The 24,599-nt window shown below is 43.9% G+C and overlaps 1 protein-coding gene across 1 annotated transcript in view; it reads left to right on the forward strand.

Annotated features, from left to right (window-relative positions):
- OSBPL10 (oxysterol binding protein like 10) overlaps positions 1-24,599 on the forward strand; it is a 183,533-nt gene that overhangs the window by 126,888 nt on the left and 32,046 nt on the right. Inside the window, exons 5-6 of the mRNA XM_087825099.1 lie at positions 6,417-6,627; positions 13,755-13,909. Coding sequence (XP_087681225.1) covers positions 6,417-6,627; positions 13,755-13,909 — 366 coding nt within the window. The remainder of the gene's footprint in view (positions 1-6,416; positions 6,628-13,754; positions 13,910-24,599) is intronic.

A 24,599-nucleotide genomic window follows, 5' to 3' on the forward strand; every position in this document is an offset into this window, starting at 1 on the left:
TTTCCTTTCTGGGGATCTCACCCAGGAAGACTTTGTGGTCTGACCTGTTCTCATTCAGTTGGGGGTGAATTGGCCCAGGGGATAAAGTGGCTTGAGCCCAAGCACCCACTTTCTTTTCGGGTGGAAGGCCATGCTAGGGGAGCACCCAGCTGTGTGTGTGTGTGTGTGTGTGTGTACACACGTGCATGCATGCGCATGTTGTGATCTTGAATTGTCTGTAGTCCAGTGTTATTCTGTGAGCCTCCTGAGAAAAGGGCAGGGAAATTTGGATCCAGAACACTGAGCTTTAATCCTAACCTCCATGTCCAAGGACCATGATTTGGGCCCCAAGGTGTAACAGGAGGATCGCAGTAACCAGCTCTGCCTGTGGCGGGGGGGGGGGGGGGGGGGGGGCGGGAAGATGAGAGGTTATGAAAGTGAGAGCACTTTTGTAAACTGTAGAGCTCCCCTTCCCCCAGATGTGAAATGGCTGTGCTTCTATTATTCATGTAAATGGCTGTTACTGTAAATGGCTTTTATACCAGAGATAAATGAAGACAGTGAGAGGAGACAGGGAAATGTGGGAGGGCGAAGGGCTGCTTTGCGGGGTTTCTCTTAAGCTTAAATCTGGGTTAAATCAGGGGCGGGGCCTTGGGGGGGCTTGGCAGAGGTGGACAGATTCCCTTCCCTTCTCTGGTGGGTTCTGGGGCCAGAATAACTAGGCGGCTGGACAAGGTCCAGGTAGAACCGTTCCCTCTGGCTCCGTGAGGGTGTGGGGACTGTTTCCCATTGTCCCCTTGTCCCTGGGACCTTTTATGAGAGAACTTAGGCTTCTTTGAGACCTCTCTGGATCCTTATGGTTCTCCCAATAGTCCTTCCCCTCCCTTTCCTCAGGACTTTTTTCCTTCCGTTGCTGGGGACCACCTGCCCCATTTCCTACACTAGTGCCCACTCCCAGTCATCCACATTGCTGCTTCCACCCTGTTGAAGGAAACACTCTCTGTGGACTCTCTTTAGTCTTATTTGCTTACAATTTCTTTACCAGATATGGAAACTGCCTTTTAAAAATTGAAAATTTACTCGACGCTGGATATGGGAACTTCTTAACCCGTCTTTACCCCCCATTATACGGGGACTTGCCCAGTGAATTAAAACAATGAAATACTGGTTTTGATTTTGGGGTTTTGCCTATGAAATTGGTTAAGAAAAAAGATGATCCTAGAGAGTGATAAGAAAGAGGACCGCTCACACACTGCCGAGGGGCTACAAATTGGTGCAATTTTTTTGATGGTGAGCTGGCAGTATTTATCAAAAGCCTTAAGATTAATGTTAAAGCAATTCCTCTTCTAGGAGTTTATTTTCAGAAAATCATTACAAATTTATGCTGAGATTTAGCTCCAGCGAAGTTTGTGGAATTGTAATTTGTCACAGAGAAGAAAGTTAGAAGTCATCATAATGTCCAGCAGTCGGGAATTGGGCAATAAATTGTGGGACATTTATGTGATGGAGTGATCTGCAATATTTTACACAGTATTGTCAAAATTTACTCGCAGGCTAAAATTTATCGACACGGTGTGTGGACTAAAAAAAGGGGACAAGCATGATGTGCAGCCGTTTTCATAAAAAGTAAAAGTACATTTATATGCATAGAAATGTAAGTGTATATACACCAAGATTTTAACATTTATTTTCTCTGGTTTTGTATGTGTTGAATTTTTTTTTTTTTCTATTTGATTACTTTTTTCTGTGAGCAGTATTACTTTTGTACCAAAAAAAAAAAAAAAGAGATGAAAGATATTTTTAATGAAAACGGAACAGGGTAGCGTCCTGCGGATGGAGCTGCTGCAGAGCCCTGGCCTCCGGTGTTGTGCTTGGGAGGCAGAGAGGGTGCCCCTCCATCCACGTGCGGCGCCCCGTCTGCTCACGACGCCCCCTTCAGGTCCGAGTCTCCGTGTGTGGAAAGTCAGGGCGCAGATGTCGGTAATGAATGAATAAGGTGGTTATTTACTGATCCCTTACCTTCTACTCAAGTCTTTCTGTCGGCCTGTGGCGTTCCAAGCTTAGATGAGAATTTTGGCCAAGTGAAAAAGTACCTAATTTAGCAAGGAGTGATCTCTGACCTAGAGGGGAAACTTAAAAGGGGCTTTGGAATGGCACCCGGCTAAGGAGAAATGCCAAACTAAGGTGACCTTGAAGCCGTCAGCAGATTCTTTGTTCTACTTCCAGGCAAGGTGGATTGAGTTACTGATGGTACCAAGGGGTCTGTGGACCTGGGAGGCTCTGCCAACCAAGGCAGGCGGTCCTGGTTACTTTAGGAGAAGGTGCTTGGTGCTCATCCTTCGGTTCCTAATGGCTGAGTGACTAAGCGGGTGTTCATTGACATCTGGCCTATCAAGACTGGGGCCTTTTGGCCCTAGCTGGTTTCACTCAGGGGTTAGAGCTTCGGCGTGTGGACTGAAAGGTCCTGGGTTCTATTCCAGCCAAGCACACATGCCTCTGCTGCAGGCTCAGTCCTCAGCCCTGGTTGGCACACAAGTGGGAGGACACCAGTTGATGTGTCTCTCTTACATCGATGTTTCTCTCTCTCTCTCCCCCCATCCACTCTTTTTGAAAAGCAATGGGGGGAAAAATCCTTGATTAAGGATTCAAAAAAAGGCTAGGCCTTTTTGGTAGCCTCTTAAGCCTGATCCAAGGTTTGCAGTCTTGAGCAGTCAAGGCGCATGAAGCCCCTTTCCCTTTCTGTCTCCTTCAGTTCTCTCGATCCAGATCCAAGCTTGTTGAGCAGGATGACATTGGGTTTCGGTCTGTGCATCTTAGTTTCAGCTTTACTGAAGTAAATTAATAAAATAAAAGCTGCTGCCACTGATTTTATGAGCATTAACTCCTATGATTTGATGGCCAGATAAATGGGCCATAGAATTTTCCCCTCCCTGTGAAGTTTGCTTATCTGTGAAGTTCAACTTGACCTACACGTAGATGATTTTACAACCTCAGGGTTGACATTTCCAGGGGGTGGATCTCTGAAATTTACACCCTGTTTCATAAGATGGTGATGTCCCTGATGGTGGAAACCAAGTGCCAGAAAAGAAATGAAACTTAGGCATCTTTTTGCTTGTTTTTAAGCACTACAAATGATTAATGTTGATGTGCTCGGAAGAAGTGTGGAGAGCTGGGATTTGAAACTTCTGTAATTAAAGTGACTGGACGTTTTCAAAGCCTAGGAGTGGTAGGCGAGTCTGCTTGTCAATGGCTGTGCTTTGTTCTCCTGATCAGCCTGTGGGAACCTTGAAGGGGAGAGGGAGCTGCTTTAAGCATTGGCTGTTGGTATTCTTGTTGCATACAGCTTTTCAGTGCCACATTCATCTTTTCATAGGTGCCCTTAATGAAAATTAGATATGGAAATAGCTAAAGCTTGTTCTTCCAAAGGCGGATGACGATTCTTCATCGGTGCCTCCCTGTCTTGGAAACGTTAGCGCAGTAATAACCCTGATGTACAGCTCTGAGGCTGGGCGGCCTGCGTTCCTTTTAGGGTTCGTTCCATTTCTTTTGAAGCCTGATGAAGCTAAAGTGAAGTGAAGATTGGTATCGATTGTGTCATTCAAGATTAAAGTTCTATCTCGCATCACATGGAAAAAGGGGAGAAAATGAATCTTGAGGAGGAGCCTACTGTGTGTGAAGCCTTGTGCTGGGCTTGTTTCATTTTTAGGGCTCAGTTTACCAAGAAAGATGTTGAATTTCATCAAGTGCCTGGTTATTTACGTGTCTCTAGCGCAGGGTTACTCAAGGGGGCACTCTTGGCATTTTGAGCGGGAAGGTTCTTGTTACATGGGACCGTGTCCTGACTTGGGGGATCTTTAGCACTCCTGAGCCCCCTCCCTCTCAGTGCCTGTAGTTCTCAGACACTGTAACTGTCAAATGAGCCCACTGCTGGTTCAAATGCTCTCATTAGCAGGCCAGTCCTGACTCTGGCACTGGCTGTAGGCTCTATAAAATACTGTTGAGTACTTTTCAGAGAGCAGATATGTGGATTCCATCTCTGGGCACGTGCCTCTGTTGTAGCAGACTAGAAGATTCCGTAAGTCAGTTTTGTGTTTTCACTACCTAAGATTTAACATCATATTTTATGCTTGTGAAATAACAAGTATTTGTCCTAGACAGTACCATTGGAATGTGGTTAGTTCTTCTCATGGATTAAAAACAAGTGTATCCTGTAGAGTTAATGGCTTAATTTTACTTACCTTTTCTCGTAAGCATGACTGCATCTTGCATAATAGTCAAGAACATAATGTATTTTACGTCTCATCATTCTCTTCCCTGTCAACACATCATTTTTCTAGGACAAGATTTTATGGGAGGAATTTACAGAAACTGCTGACTCCCAACAAATAGTTTGAAACCCACTTCTCCCTAGCTGTTAGCAGCTCAGCTCGACCTGTAGTTGACTGTCAGAGAGTACATAAACCTTTTATCTTGTTTGAAGTGAAACTAAACCATTTGGCAATATTTCTTGGCAAACCTAAACTGATAATGGAGGTAATATTCTTTCCTAAGTCTTCGTCATTTTATGCTAATCAAGCACAATGACTTCTGTTGACTTAAAGGTGTCATAAATGCACCTTTAAAAGGTCTCTTGCATCTGCATGACAGAAGAGTGAGACTGGGAATCATTCACGCATTCTTTCATTCAGTCGTTCATTCAACACATCTTTACTGCACTTGGGATATATCAGTGGACAGCACAGATAGAATCCCCGCTTCCAGCCTGGCACAAGTGAACATAATAAATAAATTGCAACTTGGGTTGGAGGGTGGTAAGTGCTACGGAGAGAAATAGGTCAGTAAGGAGGATAGGCGTGCCGAGGGGTGGGCTGGAGATGCACTTTTCAATTCTGTGGTTCAGGAAGCTTTCTTTAGAAGGTGACTTTAAAGCCAAGACCTGAAGGAGGAGTGAATACTTACTGAGCCCGTTATGCCTCAGGTACTGTTTTAGGAGCCAGAAGGGCTAGGAGCAGCCTCTGTCATCTGCAAAAAACCATGTGCATGGCCAACGGGGGTGTGCGCACATTAAGGTGAGAATGCTGCAAACCTCGTTTGTGCAATACGTTCAACACTGGTGTGTGGTTTGTTTTTTTTAAAAAATCTTTTTAAAATAATGGTACCTGTTTTGGTAAGTAGGATTGCAATGAGTGAGCTTTTTTTTTTTTTTTTTAAAGCAGACAATGACAGACTGCTAGAAAGCAGCAAGTCTTTGTTTTCAAAGGAAATAGAAAATAGGACTGAGCACGGAATGAGTTTTATGTCCAAGTCCAGTGGTCCTGACAGAATTATTGCTTCTCCCCAGCTGGTGACATCATGATGGTGACAAGCATCCTGTGGGGATGACAGTGACAAAGCAGGAGGTGTTGCTCAGATTAAGGATGGCTTTCGTGGGGGAAGCTTAAAGAACGGTGGACTGGAGTCAGGAGTTGGTCCCTGCCTCTGATGCTGACCAGCCCTGGACCCGGGGCAGGTTGCTTTAGCTCCTCCACTCCTCAGAGCGACTGTGTATGTGCGCTTTCTGTACATCATCTTGTTTAGTGAGATGAGTTATAAAAATAGGAGGGAGATGAACTTCGCAAGATAACCAGTGAAGTCCTTTTCTAGTTCTTGAGCTCCTTTCTCTTGATTTGTATTTTGAACATACAGTTAGTCTGCTGCTTATCTGTAGCTTAGGAATTGAAGGCAGGCCACAAAATACGGTTATTTGGGTTTTTATAGCTTCAGCTATGGAATAGGGCTGGTTCTAGAATCCCTGGGTTTTCCCTCCTCTTGGCGTCTGATGTGGTGTTAAGAAAGTCACATCCTATCTGGCATTTGCGGGGCTGGAACGGTTCAATGCTGGCTTTACTTTGATCTTGCTCTTACAAATCACCAGCCCTAGACTTCACTTCCATTTCTTGAACTTCAGAAAGACTGACAAGGAGTTAGGAATAGGAGCTGGAGGGAATGCAAGGTATTAACCTTGCTTTAGGCAAGGCCACGGTGCGTCAGCTCTCTCGGATAACTTTCCACAGTGAAAGAACCTTAAGGATGGTCACAGGGACTTCTACCTGTAATGTACCTGTTATTGACGTACTTTTAGAAGAGTTGTAAAATGATGTACCCAGATGGCTGTAATGGTCCCTTCCAGCTGCAAAGTTCAGAAATTCTCTAGTGATCAGAACTGAAGATGTGTCCCTGGATAGACAGATTTCACCCAGGCCTGCATCCTCAAAGCACTCACGTACTGGACCTCGCCTGAGCTGACCCTGATGTCACCTGTTGTCTGGGTGATGATGGTTTCTCTCTCCACTGCCCTTTGACTTTCCTCCGGTCCCTATGGTTTGAGCGCTGGCTCCCAAGCCTGCTGAGAGGAGAACTCTTGACGCTCACCTCCTGGCTGCCTTCCCATTTTGCAGATGATGAGCCAGGTGGAAGGACAGCAGAAGAACCTCGTGCACGCCATCGAGTCTCTGCCGGGTTCTGGCCCCCTCACTGCCTTGGACCAGGATCTACTGCTCCTGAAAGCTACCTCTGCCGCGACCCTCAGCTGCCTCGGGGAGTGCCTCAACCTGTTACAGCAGAGCGTGCACCAGGCGGGCCAGCCCAGCCACAGGCCGGCGGCCGCAGGTGAGACCTCCCAGTGCGCAGCTCTGTGCTTGCAGATGGGTACTGTCCAGGGTGCGTGTGCGCGTGTGCGCATGCCGTCGCCTTCCTCCCGTGCCTCTCACCCACCACCCACCCATCCCTCTCTCTTTTTATCCAAGTGTTTCTCCATTTATCCCTCCCTCCTTCCCCACCCGGTACGGGATATACTTTTCTTTTACCGATTAGAAGTATAACATCCTATGAAACATCTAACTAACATGTTTACAAGAACTCCTTTTAGACTGGCTGGCGTGACATTCTGAGTCTCGTTCTGTGTGTGACTTGGCGCTCAGTGCTGTGTTTTTAACATCCATCGCTCAGCAGCATCCGGGGTCCACTGTTTCTAAGGATGCCTGTGGTGTGTGTCCACCACCTTTCCCCCGGCTCCCTCTCCAGTGCGCAGCCACACGCACATGGCCTCCTGCTCTCTGCTCTTCTCGCCTCGCTGCACTGAGCATCCTCCTGCATGGCCCCTCAGGGACGTGTGTGACAGTGTCTCTGGAATACGTACCAGAAGCATTTCTACTTCTTAATCTAGAAGCAGAGATAATAATACCCTCCCTTAAGATGCCTCTGTTCTTTTGGAGAGGAGAGTTTAATCAATAAACAGACATAAATATATCAGTGAAGGTTAAATTCAGCGATGAAGGTGAAACTAGCTTGAGGTTGGCCACGTCGTGTTTAATTTATAAAGTGTTAGAATTAAGAGACTAACAGAAGGCTCATTGAGCTTTGTTGCCCAGGATTAACTTCATTAGGGAGGAAACGAGGTAGCTTGAGAGGTGAAAAGTTGTGCTGTGATGGTAGAGTCCATAGTTCATACTTTTCTCAAGTCCCTCCTGCTGTCCATTTTACTAAGATTAAAAGAGGTCTTGGTTTTCCAGAGTGGACTGTGTCTAGGTCATTTGGGTTTCTTTCTGTAATACCCACTGTCATCTACTGAGGTTCGATTCTACCAGCATTTGACCTTTGCTACACATTTTCTGAAATCTTCACAAAGTAGATCTTATCATGCCGATCATTTGGATGAGATGCAGAGGCTCAGAGCAAGTTAAAATACCTGTCCAAGGTCACCCAGCTAAGAGGCAAGAGACGGGCTCTTCCCACTGTGCCACCTGGATTCTTTGTGCCACCGGTGGGCTCTGGGTCCCCTCACTGGGGCCAGGGACACTGTCTTGCTCACATCATAATTTTCTCAGGGCAGTTATATATTTATTTTGTTACTTTGAAAGAAATAATTTCAGACTTCTAGAAAAGTTGCAAGAACAGTATGAAAAATTCTCATATATCCATCCAGATTCTCCAAATGAGAACGTTTTATGATGTTTCCTTCATCATTTTCTCTCTCTCTCTCTAAGCCTATTTTGATTTTGTAACCACTTACGAGTAGATTGCAGACATGTTATACCTTTACACGTATACACTTCAGTCCATAAGAAAGGACACTCTTCTACATAATGGCAGCACATTGGTCAAAATCATTAAATTCACATGAATCCAATCCTATTCCCTAGACTTTACTGAATTTTGCCGATTACTCTATTAATGTCCTTCGTAACAAAAGAAATACCAGTTTCTGGTGCTGGATCCAGCCTAGGTGCAGATGTGTGCGTTCAGGCCCAGCACGAACGACCCAGACCTGCTCTTCTGTCTTCCTTTCCTGTTGAAACATGAAACTGCTGCTGAAGCTCCCATGAGGCTCCTTGACATTTCCTGATCCGGAGGGAGCCTGAGTGACCGACCCCACTCTGGCTCGGGCACAAATTCACACTGAGACTGGCGGCTTCTCCAGGTTTCTACGGTCTCTCTCATACTATATCGTAACTTCTAGCCTCTGCAACCTAGGAGTCTCCTTCCAAGAGTCTTTCACTGGTAAACGTAAACTTAAACTGTTTTCTTCCTAAAATCAATTCCTTACATCGTTCTTTGGGGATGGTTTCTAGCAAATTTCTACCCCCCCCTGTGATTTTCATTGGTTGTCTGGTATTTTTAGGGCCTGGAGGGACAAAGCTCAAAGTGGAATTTCAGATGTGGTGACAGGTTGAAATGGAAGCTATCCTGGAGAAAGAGAGACCCAGCAGTGTCCCTGAAATTATGCCACCGGTGGTGTTACTCTTGTCTGCCTGCCCTGTTCCATTTGTCTCGCTCCCTTCCTTTTAGCCGTTTCTGTCAAGGAACTTGGATGGAGATTGGAATATACGGGGAGCATGAAGTATCACAGTGGTTATTTTGTTTGTCTTCTTAACCCTTTTAATTCAGTTCTATATAACACAGCCCCTTAAGGTTTAAAACATTCTGCATGTGTCTTAAATTTGTGCCACATTGCCCTGGCCCGTGCGGCTCAGTTGGTTGGAGCGTTGTCCCATACACCAAAAGGTGGTGGGTCTGATTCCTGGTCAAGGGCACATGCTCAGGTTGTGGGTTTGATCCCCCATCAGGGCACGTGTGGGAAGCAACTGATGGACGTTTCTCTCTCTCCCTCTCCCCCTCCCCCCTCCCTCCCTCCCTCCCTCCCTCCCTTTCTCTCTCCCTCCCTCCTTCCTTTCCCCTCTCTAAAAAAAACCAATAAAGTAAAATAAATAAATAAAATCTAAAAATCTGTGCCACACATTGGGGGGGAAAATTGAATTACTCCCTGCATCCAAAACATCATAGTTGCCTGCAGTTAAAACCGAATTCCAGACTTTCAAACTAGTGGAATAAGAGAATACAGTAACCCTGGGAGTGTCCTCACAAAATACATTTGTTTAGACTGTCAGGGCTCTTGAGGTTGGTAGGAGCTACAGCAGCCTGACTCCCACTGATAAAAACATAATGGTTATATCTAAGGCGTGCCGGGCTGGGTTGATGGAAATAAAAAATCTCATTAAAGCACAACTCTGCCAGGGTTTCCTTTACACGTTCATCGGGCAGGGAGGCACAGATCACCTCCTGAATACCGAGTAGCCAAACACATCGTTCTTGCCTCAGGTCTTTTTGCTTTCTGTTTTTTTTCTTCTGTCCCTTTTCCAAATCAAAAATTAATTTGTGGTCTTGTAGTATTTCATCTCCTGTAGCATCTCATTGTACCTCCTGGGGAGTATGTTGTCTTTGGAGCCTTTGTCTGCAGATGTTGCTTCCTAATGCTCATTTCATTTCAAACACACTGAGCCCCTGGACTGAAATCCAAAAATACTTCCTGTAGTCATCTGCCTCCCACCTATGTGTTTTGGGCTCCTACACCTGTCTCTGATGTTGTCTCTAAGATGCAGTGAGCTGAAATGCTTCATCGAACTTCTGTTTGTGGAGAGGTTTTTAATTAAAATTAATAAAGTGACTTGGCTTTTTGGTCAAGGCGTATGCTTTGCAGCTCTCTTCTGTTCCTGGTGACTGCGAAATCTACTTCAGCAGCTTGATGGATGCAAATGACTGAGGAACGCAGGGCAAGCGGGCATCTCTTTTCCCAAGTCGAGATGCAAGCCTCTGATTCTGTGCAGAAAGGCAGGCAGGACTACATCAGAACTGGAAAAGCCTGGGCTACTTGGGCGTCTGGCCTTTTTAAAATTCTTTCTTGAGAGAGAGAGGGAGGGAGGGAGGGAAAAAGAATATAAAAATTTTACATAAAGATAGGATTTGTTGACGGTAAGGATTAGGAAGAGGCAAGTTGAGATATAAGTCCTGTAAGATTTGGGGAGGGGCATTAATTTTGATTTAAAAGATATTGTGTGAAAATATCATTTATCTGGATTACTACTGAGTGTCTTGCTGAACTCTTTAAATTTTACATCCGATGGGAGTGTCTTTTTTACTTCAGCCTAATCCCGGCCCTGCTCAGCTCTGTGTTTAAATGGGTTCATCACTCAGCGCTAGTCCTTTTATATATGGCTTCTCCAGTCTTGAGTTTGAAATTCTGCTTCTTTTCGTTATTTAGTGGACATGTCCTCGAAGAGTTTCCTACCCACCAGAATGTTGAATATTTTTGAGTCACTTCGGTGCTGCTGAAAAGACATACAGCGTAGAGTGTAAGAGTCTGGGCTCCGGAGCCAGGCTGCCTGGGTTTTAATCTTAATTCTACCACTTAACTGGCTCTGTGTGCCTCAGTTTCTTTATCTGCCAATTGGGCATAATAGTAGGACCTACCACATGGGCCGTCATTAGAACTAGACGAGTTTTAACAGACGTAAATTGGTAAGTTGTGTACAGCAGTCCCTGGCTCCTAGCAAGAGCTCAGGAAACGTGGACTGTTTCCTAGCAGAGGAAGCGCACCCTCCCCAAGCCCCTCACCCGCCCCCAGTTTGTGTGCGTTCCCCTTCATCTGTTCGCCTTCTGGCACTTAGTGTTGTAGCAACATTCAAGGCTCGCTTGATTTCTTTCCCCCTTTCAGACAAATCTAATTTTTCTGCCTAAATGATTGGAAAACTTTTCTCTTGGTTTTTGTTATTCAAAAATGTTGCCCAGCTTTGTGAACTTGGCATTCATTGGACTGCTCTGTCTGTCTCCTTTTGTATGTGTTTGAAATGTCAGTCCTCAGAGGCCTAAGAAGATACTGCCGAGCTTCGGTGGCATGTGGGGGGCTGTGTCAGGGTGGGGGGCAGAGTGAGGGGTGGGAGCAGTGGAAGGAACACTGTCCTGATTGCCTAGGCAGGCAGATCTCATTTTCCCCCCTAGTGCTTTTTAAGCTTTTCTAATTAATCTAGAAGACATGTATTACCTGTGTAATAAAATTTAAACAAAGTGGTTCCCCTGTATTTATGGGACAGCTGCTCAGTATTTAAGGTCTGAATGCAACTTCAGGACTCTGGGCAGGCATCGGTCACCAGGACAGGTAAGAAGTACCTTTCACTTTTCTTAGGGCAAATTCTGGTGTCTTGAACCCAAGTCTGGTCTTAGATCATCCTGCAGCCTTTGATTTTAGTGTGAGTTTTCACCTATTTTAAATGACATCAAAGACTAATGTATGGATGCCTTTTTGCCATTTAAAAAATCATGGTAAAATACACATATCAAAAAGTTTACTATCTTAACAGCTCAGTAGTGTTATATACATTCACATAGTTGTGTAAGCAATTGCCAGAACTCTTTCCATCTTGCAAAACTGAAACTATACTCATTAAACACTAAATCCCCAGTCCCCTCCATTCCCACCCCCTTGCAACCACCATTCTACTTTGTCTTTTTTTTTCTTCCCATTTCCTATTTTTTATCTTTTAGCAGGTCGTAAAATGCACATATTTTTTGAAATTTACTGTCTCTGAAAGTCTTAATAGTTGCTCATTCATTCTGCACATATTTATTAAGTGCACACCCTTTGCTAGACCATGCTCTAGGTTCTAGGGACACAGCCATGAGTGAGGGCGATATGTTTCTGCCTTCAAGGAGCTGGTCTTCTGGGGAGAAGAGAAAGATGCTAGGCAGATAAATGAGCGGGGTGAGTTCAGATAGTGCTCAGTGTGTGAAGACAGTAAACTGACTGTGTGACAGGGAGTGTCTTTGGGTGCTGCTGTGGCCAGAAAGGTCGCAGGGAGCTTTGCTGAGCAAGTGACATTTAGGCAGCCCCTGGATTTATGCAGGACACCCCCTCCCCCATATAGGACTGGAGCGATGGCACTCCAAGGAGAAGAAACAGCACACTCAGAGGCTCTGGACTGTGATGAACTTGGCTCACTGAGGAATGGAGAAAATACCAGCATGGCTTGAGGACAGAGAGCAATGGGGAGAGAGTGAAATGAGGCTGGGCAGTCGCACAGGCAGGCGGTTTAGATTGTTTCGATTGCAATGAGAAGCCGCTTGAGGCTTTTAAGCGGCTGACTTATATGATATATAACACTTGACATTAAAAAACGATTTCTGCATAAGAATATGTTGGCTTGGATCCTGCTTGGATCCACACATGCACAGGCACAGCCCTTGGAACGGCCTCTGTTATTTCGTTTTCATCTGCCAGATTCTCTCCTGGTGTTAAAAGTTTGGGCTACTTGTAGATTTTTCTATGAGTAACTCTAATGAAAAAGCTGATGCATATGATTGCTTTATGGATAGGACATCTACGATGCTGAAAGGCTGAGTTCTAGTCCACACGAGACAGTCTCCACTTTAGCCGACCGTTTCTTCATCGCTTATCCCACATGCACACTGAAAACAGGATCTTCAGAGGGTGGGACAGCTGAGTGTGAGACCTATTCTCGTTCTAATGGCAGAAGTGCTATTAAAGGGGTAAAGAAATCCACCTCTGGTTACCCCTGTCTCCAGTGGTAAGAATGTACAAATATTCTGTAATAACATATGACTTAAAAAAAACGTTGGAGCTAGAAAGTCTTTTTCCTTTTCAAGGATTGGTGGAGAATTAGAAAAATGCTTTTTGCTTACCAGATTGGTGTTTGTAAAAGAGTTTCTTGCTGCAATGGGATGACCACATCTGTTCTCAGCGGTAGGGCCTCCCCACTGGCCGTGTCTCACTGCAGAAGTGGTGTCACGTGATCATCAGCTGTGGTCATCAGGTCAAGGGACGTTCACACCACATTGCGAGCAGCCCATTTTTGATAAAATTACATTTTTGTTGTTGTTGTAAACATTAAAAAAAATTTTTAAGTTAAAAAATAAGAGAGAACACCTTTAAGAAAATATGGCTTTTGCCCTGGCTGGGTGGCTCAGTTGGTTGGAGCGTTGACCTCTATGCCGAAAGGTTGTGGGTTCAATTCCCAGCACGTACCTAGGCAATTCCTAGGGCACATGCCTGGGTTGCGGATTTGATTCCTGGTTGGTGCATGAACGGGAGGCAGCTGATCGATGTTTCTTTCTCTCTTTCTCCCCCCCCCCATTCTTCTCTCTCTAAAAATCAAGAAACGTATCTATAAAATAAATAAAATACGGTTTTGGTAAAATATGAATTGTTTCTCTCCAAGGATGAGGAAATAGCCTGTGGTGATTTTGAGACTGCCGTTATATAGAACCTAGTTTATAAATAGATGATCTGAATCATTCAGAACAAGCTCTACTTACATTCATCACGGTCCATTCAAAAGTGGGCCCGTTTCAAGGCAGTCTCTGTAGGCAGCGAGGTACAAAGATTTCTTGAGCTATAAATGTTTAATTTGGAAAATACTTGGCATCAATCTAGGTCTTTATTTCAGAAAACATCCTGGGATGGCCCGGGCCCAAGTCACATTCCACAGAGCAGCTGAAAAATGGGACATTCGGCTCTTTGCCACCAGCCAGTGCCAACATAACCTGGGCAATTTTACCCAACTCCGCTGAAGAAGAGCAAACCTTCCAGCCGGAGCCGGAGGTAAGCGAGCAGCCCTCTCAGCACTTTGTGGCCTGTGTTATCGCTTGTTCAGAAATATAGTAATTATATTTGTAACTTGCTCATCTCTTCGTTTTAAGAGGAGACAAATTATAATGTGAAGCGTTGCCTGGAGAGACAAAAATCAGCCCCGTGCACGCCTGACACGTCTGTTCTTGTGTCTGGCAGCTGTCATGGGTGAATTGTGATCCTACCAATGAGGAATCTCCCATTTTCATTGAAATGGGAGTCATTTTTACTTCAAGTGGGAGAAATTCTCACACGCCCATTAAAGTGATGCCTGTTGACATGATGGGAGCAGTTACAATATATCCTGTCAGTCCCCTGAATAATGGCTTCTTTGTGTGGTTCGCGCTGAAGATCCTGCCTCACGTGCTCAACCCCCGCATGCTCAAGACCCAGGCCAAGACCCGTGGGGCAGTGGCCAAGGCTCCTTCTAGGCTCGCACTGCAGCCCAGGTCCAGGCTGCAGGGGACACCTGCCCTGCCCGGCCAGGGAGGAGCGGCCCCTGCAGATCTTAACGACCAGCCAGGCTCTGACAGGCTTTGTGGACTGTCACCTACCCACACGCCTCTCCTAACTGCGTCTCAGCGGCAGCTGGGGGAAAGTCGGACCGCCCTTCCTTTTGTCAATTTCACTTTGTATCGGGAGAGAATTTTGTTTTTTTCTTTCGATGCACATGTCCTGTTGATATGATCTTGTGACCTGGGTTTAGACCCACTTTCGCCATATGTTAGGGGTTATTCTTAATTTTAATTGAAATCACTTTAGCCTGAAAATTGTAGAACAGTCACAAAATCTATTTTGTAAGGTTGAAAGCCCCAAGGCAGCTTCTTCAGTCAAATGGTCTTGGTTGAAATTGTTTTCCAAGCTTCATATGATTATGTTCTCTGACAGTGTCTTGATAGCCTTGCTCTCATAGAGGCAGGATCAACCTGCCTACAGATATTTCATCACTATCGATATGGTGGCTTTGCAAGGGTAAGAAATGAATAGGGGATGAAGGGCATTGGCGGCTACCTGTTCAATGAGTGTCAGGTTGAAAACACAGCTGATGTGTAGGTAAACTGGAAGGTAAGTTGGCAACTGAGTAAATTTCAGGAGCCCTGCTGTCGTATTGCTCTTTTGAGATACCTGGGTGAGGTGGCATCTGAGGATGGGGTGCTTAGCTGCTAAAGGGTTGAAAAATACCATTCCCTTTTTTTTCTTGGAAAGGAACCTTTGGGGATTCATACCATAATAAACATATTTAAACTCTTGCTCTTGAGAGAAATTCGAAGAGTAGAGAAACAAATTATTAGATCTTTAGTAATAATTGTTTAGATCGTCACTCTCAGCAGCATTCTCGGGCAAATTATAGAACAATCTGGGGATCTTCCTAATTCTGTGACTCCTCTGTAGTGGTCTTTTGCTTTTCCTTGGTGGGTGTCTCCTTTAACCCCAAAGTTTGAGAGGCCAGGTCTGTTCTTTTTACATAAAATTGTGGCCCATTTTGCCTTACCAGTCAGTACCATTGGCAGGAGATAGTATATAATTGTCTGTAAGAAATAGCTAGCTCCCAACTTTAACTATTTAAAAAATACCCTGAGTAAGAATTAGGGAGAGCATTTCCCCCTTAAGTTAGGAACAAGCATTAATTTCTGGTTGTCATTTTTGCCCTTACTTCTGTTGTGAAAGCAACATAAGATACTGTTTGTAAGGACTCGATGGGTGTGATGGGGTTTTGATGGTTTTTAGAGGAGGGAGAATTAGAGTTCTTTTGCAGACTCTCCTCATTGTTTCCAGTGACAGCTCTGGGAGATGATTCTTGCAACCCAAACAGCTAGTGTTGCCTGGACGCTATTTTTACTTTAGGTGATTGTGCTTTGTTATATTTTTTCCCTTAAGTGCTAAAGAAGCTGGCAATATCCACCCAATAGTTTTCTTGTCAGAAAAAGGAAAATAGGTCCATTGCCTCCCTTTTGTACAATTTGGAGAAATAACCCAAGAAGGGAGTGAAATTCCTAAAGGCTCAAACTTCTTTATGAGAAGGCCCCTTAACCCTTTAGACAGAGAATATAGTGATTATGTGAGTGATCATTGGGAAACTAAGATTGTAGTTACTGTGGTATTATTGGAGACAGTGCCAGATCCCACAAAGTAAGGGCTTGGTCCTACAAGACTGCCCCCCCCCCCCCCCCCCCCACTTAAGGTGCCATTCATGAGTTCAGTGTCACCTGTGCTCCTGACCAACTGACAGGACCCCTTCCTTGGGTTTGATTAATTTGCTGAATTGGCTCACAGAACTCTCAGAGGCACTTACCAGTTTATTTATAATTCAAGAAAAGATGGAAGAGATGCATAGGGCAAGGTGTGGGGGAAGGGTGTGGAGTTTCCCTGCCTTCTCCACGTGGCTACTCTCCCAGGACTTCCTATGTTCACCAACCCAGGAGCTCTCTGACCCTGTTTTTTGGGGAGGTTTGGAGTCTTCATTACATAGGAATGGTTGATTAAATCATTGGCCATAAGTGATTGAACTCAATCTCCAGCCCCTCTCCCCTCCCTGGAGGTCAGGGGGTGGGACAAAAAGTTTTAATCTGTTTCCATTGGCAGCCATTTCCCCGTCCTAGGGGCTTTCCAACAGTTACCTCAGTAACAACAAAAGATACCTTTATCGTTCCCATCTTTTAGGAAATTCTATGGGTTTTAGGAGCTCTCTGCCAGGAATGCAGACAAAGACCAAATACATGTTTTTTCTTATTATAAATCACAATGTCACCCCCCCCCCTCCCCGGGGTCTGGCTTACCATGAGGTAACTTACAGGTGTCTGAAAAGTTAATGCATTTTTAAAATTAGTCTGTTTAATTCCCAGCAGAATGAAACTCAAAGACCAGTGTGTATTTAATGCATGAATTAGAACTGTGGTTGGCTGTTATCAAATACAGTGATCTTAAAATTTTATTCTGCTGGAGCTAGAACTAACTCAATGTGACAATGAAATATGCTTCCATAATGAAATAAGTCAGGATCTTGGTTTTACCCATTAGAACAATTTTTCAATTCTCTTAACACTGTTTGAAATTTGAGTTTAGACAGAAAAAGGATTTTGTTTACTTTCTTTGTTGAAGAGTGCCTCGTTTCGGGACAGGAAGAGCTGTGCTTAGGGAGATACTGAGGACTGGCTCTCTTCTAGTATTGGGACCTCATTCCCCGCACCTGATTGGAAACCTAACAGTCCAGGTCCTAGACTTGCTTACAGCTAGGTTTCTAAATGCATTTGTGTGGGATTTGGAAGCCTGAGGTGAAGACCCACCCTGTTCCTCCTGCTGGTGCTGCTAGCAGGGCACGGTCATGAGACGTGAGTGTTTGGAGGCAGTGGCAGTGGCCAGACTCACAGTTCTAGGACCTTAGTCCCACCTGCATTGGCAGGAGAAGTTGTGGTGCCAGCTGCTTCCTGACACTTGGCTCATGACTCCTACAGTGGTGTGTCCTTGAATTAAAAAGTCCAAGGGGGACTTTTCCTCCTCCAGATCTTTTCGTGATTCTCTAAGCACCTAATTCCCATATCACATCACTTTCTTACTGAAATACCTGGAGTGGTTTCTGTTCCCTGTACTGGACCATGACTCATTGGGCTGTTGGACTAGGAAAGTGCAGGGCTACCTGGAGACAGTCCTGAATGACGGAGCTTGAATGTGGCCACCTAGACCCACCTTTCTGGAGGATGTATCTGAGGGACAAAAACCTTAATATTTCTTAAAATTCAGGTTTATTGAGGTATAACTCAGAAATAATCAATTTTCCCTTTTAAAATGCAATCTTACCACTTTTAACAAATCAGTCTAGAACGGTTCTATCACTTTCCAAAATGCCCTATGTTCCCTTCTAGTCAGCTGTTCCGCCTAGCCCCTGGAAATTGCTCACATTTTATTTTTTTAATTTTTAACATATCTTTATTGATTTCAGAGAGAGGAAGGAAGAGGGAGAGAGAGAGGTAGAAACATCAGTGATGAGAGAGTCACTGATTGGCTGCCTTCTGCACTCCCCCGACTGGGGATTGAGCCTGCAACCCGGGCATGTGCCCTGACCTAGAATCTAACTGCGATCTCCTGGATCCTAGGTCGATGCTCAACTGCTGAGCCACGACCGACTGGGCTCGCTCACATTTTATATCCGTTCAGTTTTGCCTTTTCCGAATGTCATAGAAATGAAATCATACAGTTTGTAGTCTTCTGAGTCTGCCTGATTTCATTTAGCATAACCCGTTTGAGATTCATCCATGTAGTTATGTTAATCAGTAGTCCGTACCTTCTTATTTCTGGGTAGTGTCCACTGGGTCCAGAGTTGGTTTATCCACTCACCAGTTGAAGAGCATTTGTTAAACTTTAAAAACTGCCTCAAATCCCCCAGTGATGAAACAGAAACAGAGGAGCATTTAAAACTAATGTGTTAATCATTTGAGGCAATTATTTGGTGCCCAGATCCCTTAACCCTGGCCTGGAGGGGAGATGGTGAATCAGGCCTATTAATCCCTCCACTGGAGACCCTGACCAGAACGGATTTTAAGCCTGTGCCTTTGAGCTTGCTCTTGGCTCCTATCAACCCCTGGGTTGATTGTTTTATTAGAAGCTTCACCTGGTTAATTGTCTCAATTGCAGTGGCAACAATGCTGTCAAAAGGCCACACACAGCTACCCCCCATCCCACCAATCTAGCAGGTGTAGAAAGATGTCTCATGATGCCCCAAAGTACTGAGAACTAGATCAGTATATAAATTAGCCAAATGGGGTTTGGTTAGAAAATTGCAGAACTGAATTTCCAAGTAAACATGTCATAATTCCTTCCTTCCCCAAGGTAGGACAATTGTTTTGTGAATAACAGAAGGAGACAGATTTAAAATATTTAGCTGAATTTTGCCCCAGGAAGAATTTTCATGTCCTTGGTTGAATTGTCATTTGAGCACTGAACTTTTGAACTACTTAACATGTAGAGCTGCCATTTGGAAGTCCTCAGGCATCTAAATTGAAGCCTGGCCAGTATAATCCCCTCCACCCATTACCATCTCTCTATTCTTCATCTCCACGATACATACATGTGTAGGTAAATAAGATAATGTGCTGTTTTGATCCTTTGGATAATTCTTTTAACACAGATTTTCAGTCTTAAAGGTTTGTTGAAAATATTTGACACATATTTATTTGTTGTCATCTGTTTGACCAAGGAGTGAGATAGCTGTCACTGACTTATAATGGTTGAAAATCACTGTTGAATTGTATGATAACCCCACAAAGTTTAATTCCAAGTGGTTGCTATGTAGGAAATGTTGATCACCCTCAGAATTTGTTCCAAGTAAGTGCGAGTCTGATATGATTCCCCCTTCCCACCCCATCCCCCACCCTGTCATCAGGTAACATGATTGCAGCTCCTTCTCAGATCCTAGAGGACATATTTTTTAACTCTTTGGACCAAAGCTTTTGAATCACTAAGTCTTAGAATTAGAATAGTCTTTAAGGGGTCAAACGGCCATTCCCCAAACTGGAGTGGGTAACTTGCTTGAAACTGTCAGTATTAGAGACAAGATTGATATCTGGACTTACTTTCTCCCAAGCCAGTGCCCTTCCCTGTATATTATACTATTTCTTGTACCAATAGGATTCTTTCAGAGGCAAATAAGAGAGAAACCAACAGTTAGTAGCTCAAGCAAATTAATTTTCTCACACAATAGGAATTCTGCCAGTAAGTGGTTCCAGGTTTGGTATAGCAACTTTTTATAGCCTCCAAGATATAGGCTTCTGGAAAACAGTATGGAGAGTCCTCAAAAAAATTAAAACTAAAACTACCCTATAATCCAGGAGTCCTACTTTTATATATTTATCCAAAAGAAATAAAATTAGGATCTTGAAGAGATATTTGAACTCCAGTGTTCCTAATTGCCAAGAGGTGGAAACAGTCTATGTGACCACCAGTGGATGAATGTCTAAAGAGAATATGGTGTACACACACAATGGATTATTATTCAGACTTTCTAAAGAAGGAAGCTCTGTTATATGCTGAAGTATGGATGAACCTTGAGATTACGTTAAGTGAAATAAGCCAGTCACAGAAGGACAAATACTGCATGATTCCACTTATATAAGGTATCTAAAGTAGTCAAACTCATAGAAACAATTTGTATGTTGAAGCCCTAACCTTCACTGTGGCTTTAGCTGGGAGGTAGGGTCTTTAGGAGGTGATTAAGGTTAAATGAGGTCATAAGAGTGGGGCCCTAATCCGATAGAACTGTAGCCTTATAAGAAGAGTTATAGGAAGAGAAAGATTTATCTCACTCTCTGACTCATGAGGAGGGCACAGCGAGAAGGTAGTCATCTGCAAATCAGGAAAGAGGTCCTCACTAGAGCCCACCATGCTAGCACCCTGATCTTGGACTTCCAGCCTCTAGAACTGTGAAAAAATTAATTCCTGTTGTTTAAACCACCTAGTCTATGGTATTTTGTTATGGCAGCCGGAGCTGACTAAGATACTCAGCTTATTAATGCCTTGTATATTTCACAATAGTTATTAAGCAGCAGGTTCTCAAAATAACTTTGTCTTGTTTAATGTTGTTTTGTTATAATGTTGATTAGATGCTGTAGGACATTAACTCTTGTTTATAACAATTAGTCTGTGGCACAATTGGTTTTGTTATAGGTACTTTCTGTTAAAGTCGCAGAACCTATGGACAACGTTAGGAGAGGACTTTTGTAATTATGTTTTATGTCTTGAGATTAGAGGCAGGAGAAATGGTTCTCGGCCAAGGGATGTCTCCAGGTTAGGAAGCCAAGACCATGTAGGGCCGGGTGGTATGTGCTACTGGTCCACCTGACCGTAGCAGTAAGATGACCGTCTGTGAGATGACATGGGGTTTGAAGACCTGTTTCTGTGGTACTCTAATAGGTTGTAATTGTTGTGCCTTCCATGACTGAGAGCTCCTTTCTGTCTTGCAGAAAAAGCATTTTCTGCCCTTCTCTCTTTTGTTAACAAATCAACAACAAACATAACCATCTTCTCACACAAACCTAAGCCCTGTGGGCGCTTTTTGAACTTGGTTTTTGGCAGCACAAATGAGCTCTCTGACTACAGGGGATGACAGTGTAATTTCCTGTGCAGCTTTGGGGAACTAATTTCACTTTATGGTACTTTTTCAAAGCCATGTTCCTTCCTTCATGCCTTCTCCCTTCCTCTTCCTCTCTTCCTCTACGTGGGTGATAATAAGGTTTTGTTTTCTTGGCTGGGCGTTGGTTTTATAAGAGAGAGGTGGGGTACAGTGGAACGTTCCAAATCATATTTTCTCAGGGGCCATTAGAGTGTCTTGGGGCTCTTGATGGATTTCAGCACTGGAATAAGCAAGACTTTGGGGGTAGCCTTAGAGGGGTCACCGTGTTGCTTCCCTTCTCTCCCCTCCCCCCAGGCCAGTGTGGCTTTGTGACATAAACACCCTCCAGAGTGTTGGGGAGGGAGCCACCTTGGATTTGTCATTTGTGAGCTGGAGCCATATGAAAAAAATCAGCACCAAGTGGTATAGTCTCTTCTATCCTGCAGCAGTACCCAAAGGATTAAGCGCTTTGAAACTGGTGAATGGAAAGGGCTTAGCACACAGCAGTACTTAGGATGGGTTTGCCCTCTCCCTCCTTTCCTCTTTGCCTTCCTGTCACTCCTGTTACCACGAAGGGAGAAAGGCAGATCTGAACCTGAGGTGAAGCGTCGAAGAGGTTGTAGCCATGTGGTATGATCACTTTTAGTATTCTGTTGTTTGGGGTGTTTGTTCTCATACTAGAAACGTAGCCCCAGGTTTTACAGCCCCTCCGCGCCCCCCCGTGCCTGCCTAGTCCCATGAAATTCTACTGGTATAAATGAGCCTCTCACCATCTGCCTGGCTTATGTTTTTATTTGCTCATGATGAATAACTATTCTCAAGGTGATTTATATGCTGCCTCGGATGACGTTCACTTTCCTGAGATGGAAAGTCAACGCTAAGAGATTTATGGTCTTGGGGAAAGAATGTTACGGAAGAAAAGAGGAAAATCTTTCTCACATATACAGTACTTCGGGCTCTGCCTGAATTAATCAATGAGCTCCCGTATTCCTTTTGCAATCTGAATTGAGTTGTGGATGGATTATGTGCTGTGCAGGGCAGGGGCTTACGGTGTACTAAATCATAATTGTGAATTTAAAAAATTTCGGTCATGCTGATAGGTATGAGCAACTAGGTGGCATGTAGACTGTGTGTATGGGAATGAAACAGCCAGAGGACGGCAGAGAGCTGCGGAATTGTCCAGGTTCTATTAGCGATTTTCAGACCCTAAGCATATAGGACTCAAGCAACTACTTCTCTAACACTTGAACATACTTGATCAGCGGCTAGGTGGCTGTCCGTCCTGACCCCCGTCAACCCAAGACCATAGCTGTCCTTGCAGCTTCAGATAGATTTAGAGCAGCAAGGGCCAAGTGAAATGGGTGGGCTCTGTGAGGTGACAAATGCAATCGGGTGTCGTGTGACACCCTGTCACCACCATCTGTTTTCTCTGTCATTCATTGTTCACAGCCAGCTAAGTGGACACTGGATTTTCCTTATGTCACATGTGGCTCTGTGTATTGGCTACGACAATCTCAGCAAATGTCTTCATTATGAATTAGTGTAAGAAGAGGGGTGAAAATACAGTCACGTGGAGGAAAAAGCAACCATAACTTTTTTGGAAATGAAATTAAGCATATTTGAGAATAGTGCATCGATCCTTAAAACCATGGACATGGTCTTCAAATTGCCCCAAATCCTGATTCACATTTGACTTGACTTCATCAGAATTCCTTTCCTTTAATAAGAAATGTATATAACTCTTTTGCAATTATTTTAAAATTAATATTATAAGAATATCGAATCTCACCTCCTTATGGTGAATGTATAGTATTTAACCTACATTATGAGTTTAGAAGAGCTTTGTGGGTTACTTTGGAAGTGCAGCCTACACCATGAATGACATTATTTGGAAAATGTGTTTCAGGTTTCAAATACCTTCCTTTCATTGGCTTCTGTACTAAAATGCAGGGCCAACTTGTAGTTCTGGCTTAAAAAAGAAATATATGTAATATGTAATTCAGGGAGAAAATGCCTCCTTTGGGGATTGTGAGGTTTTTGCATAGTAGACTGATGCCAATTTCATGTACTGAACTGAGGAAAGAAATGGAAGCAAGAGAAGGGACTATGCTTATGTTTACATGCCTTTTAAAAATTCCACTATGATGAAATTTTAGAGCTAAAAACTTTATTTAGAATGGGATTTTATATAGAAATGCCCACAATGAGAAAATACCCACTTGTTTTAGATATTGCTTTGTGAGATCAGTGGTTCTTAACCAGGTGAATAGAGACTTCCCATGCCTTGCAGCCTTGCCAGAAAGCCTTTATAAACACCAGAGTGGCCACCTCACGAAAGCAAGCTTTTTGTTTATATCGTTTCAGAACTCAGATACCTTGAAGAAGCAGTCAGTAGAACATAAGAATCAAAATAATAAAATCAATGAGAGATCCTGTTTTAGATAATTTGGCTGTTGAGATGAGTAAAACGTTTTTCACAGTCACAGGGGTATTTTGGAGAGGTATAGTTAAGTGAATGCATTTCTAGGATCATAGGAATGAGGCTAATATTCTCTCTCTTCTCTTGAGCACTTTGGTATAGGGTGGAGGTCAGTTTAAGTCGTCCCTTCATGGGGAGGGGATTAGCACGATGTCTTTGTAGAGTCCCTGCTCTGGAGGCTGACAGAGCAGTTGAACCCAAGCTCTTCCACTTCCTGGGTGTGAGACTGGGCATGTGAGTTATCAGTGATAATGATCATGGTAACTTTCTGTTGGAAATGTCATGAGCATTAGATGAGGTCATGTATTTTCAACGTTCAGTTCCGTGCCCGGCACGTAGTAGGTACTCAATAGTAAGTCAGTCTTTATTCAAATAGTTCTTTGACCTCCCTATCCTGTCCCTGTTGGTAGGTTTGAAATATGTTGAGAAGCCCTGAAGAGCATTTGTTTTTATGCTATTCTGGGTTCCTGGTGTGAGATTCATTTCTCTTTTGTTAGTCTTCCAAAAGACTAGTCTGGGTATAAATGATGACAGGTACATTGATTTGTGTGATGGGGCATGATTTACACATGACTCATTAATAACTTATTCATATTAGGTTTCTGCAGATGTGGCTAAATAATCATCAGGGCAGTTTTATTGCTGGGGTCTCATCTGGGTTCTCTCTCAGGAAATCCTAAAAATCAGCCAGCTGAATTGGCAATGTGGGCCCAGGCCGCTGGGCATCTCTAAGGTGGAATGCCCAGTTGGGCTGATTTTCACAGCGTACCCCAGGTTTGCCCATAAGGGGAAGTCTGGGATATAAAGAAATATAGGAAATGTATATAGGTTGTATTAATTTCCTATTGCTTCTATAACAAATTGCCACAAATGTAACAGCTTAAAACAACACAAATTTATTACCCTACAGTTTTAGAGGTTGGAAGTCTGACACAGGTCTCAGTGGACTAGAGTCAAAGTGTTGGCAGGGCTATGTTCCTTTCTGGAGACTCTAAGAGTCTCTTTCCTTGGCTTTTCTAGCTTCTAGAGACTTGGCAATCCTTGGCTTGTGGCCCCTTCCCCTATCTTCAGGCCCAGGATCA

Source organism: Miniopterus natalensis, chromosome 15 (assembly GCF_054644295.1).
Source record: "Miniopterus natalensis isolate mMinNat1 chromosome 15, mMinNat1.hap1, whole genome shotgun sequence".
In the NCBI taxonomy this organism is placed as follows: Eukaryota; Metazoa; Chordata; class Mammalia; order Chiroptera; family Miniopteridae; genus Miniopterus; species Miniopterus natalensis.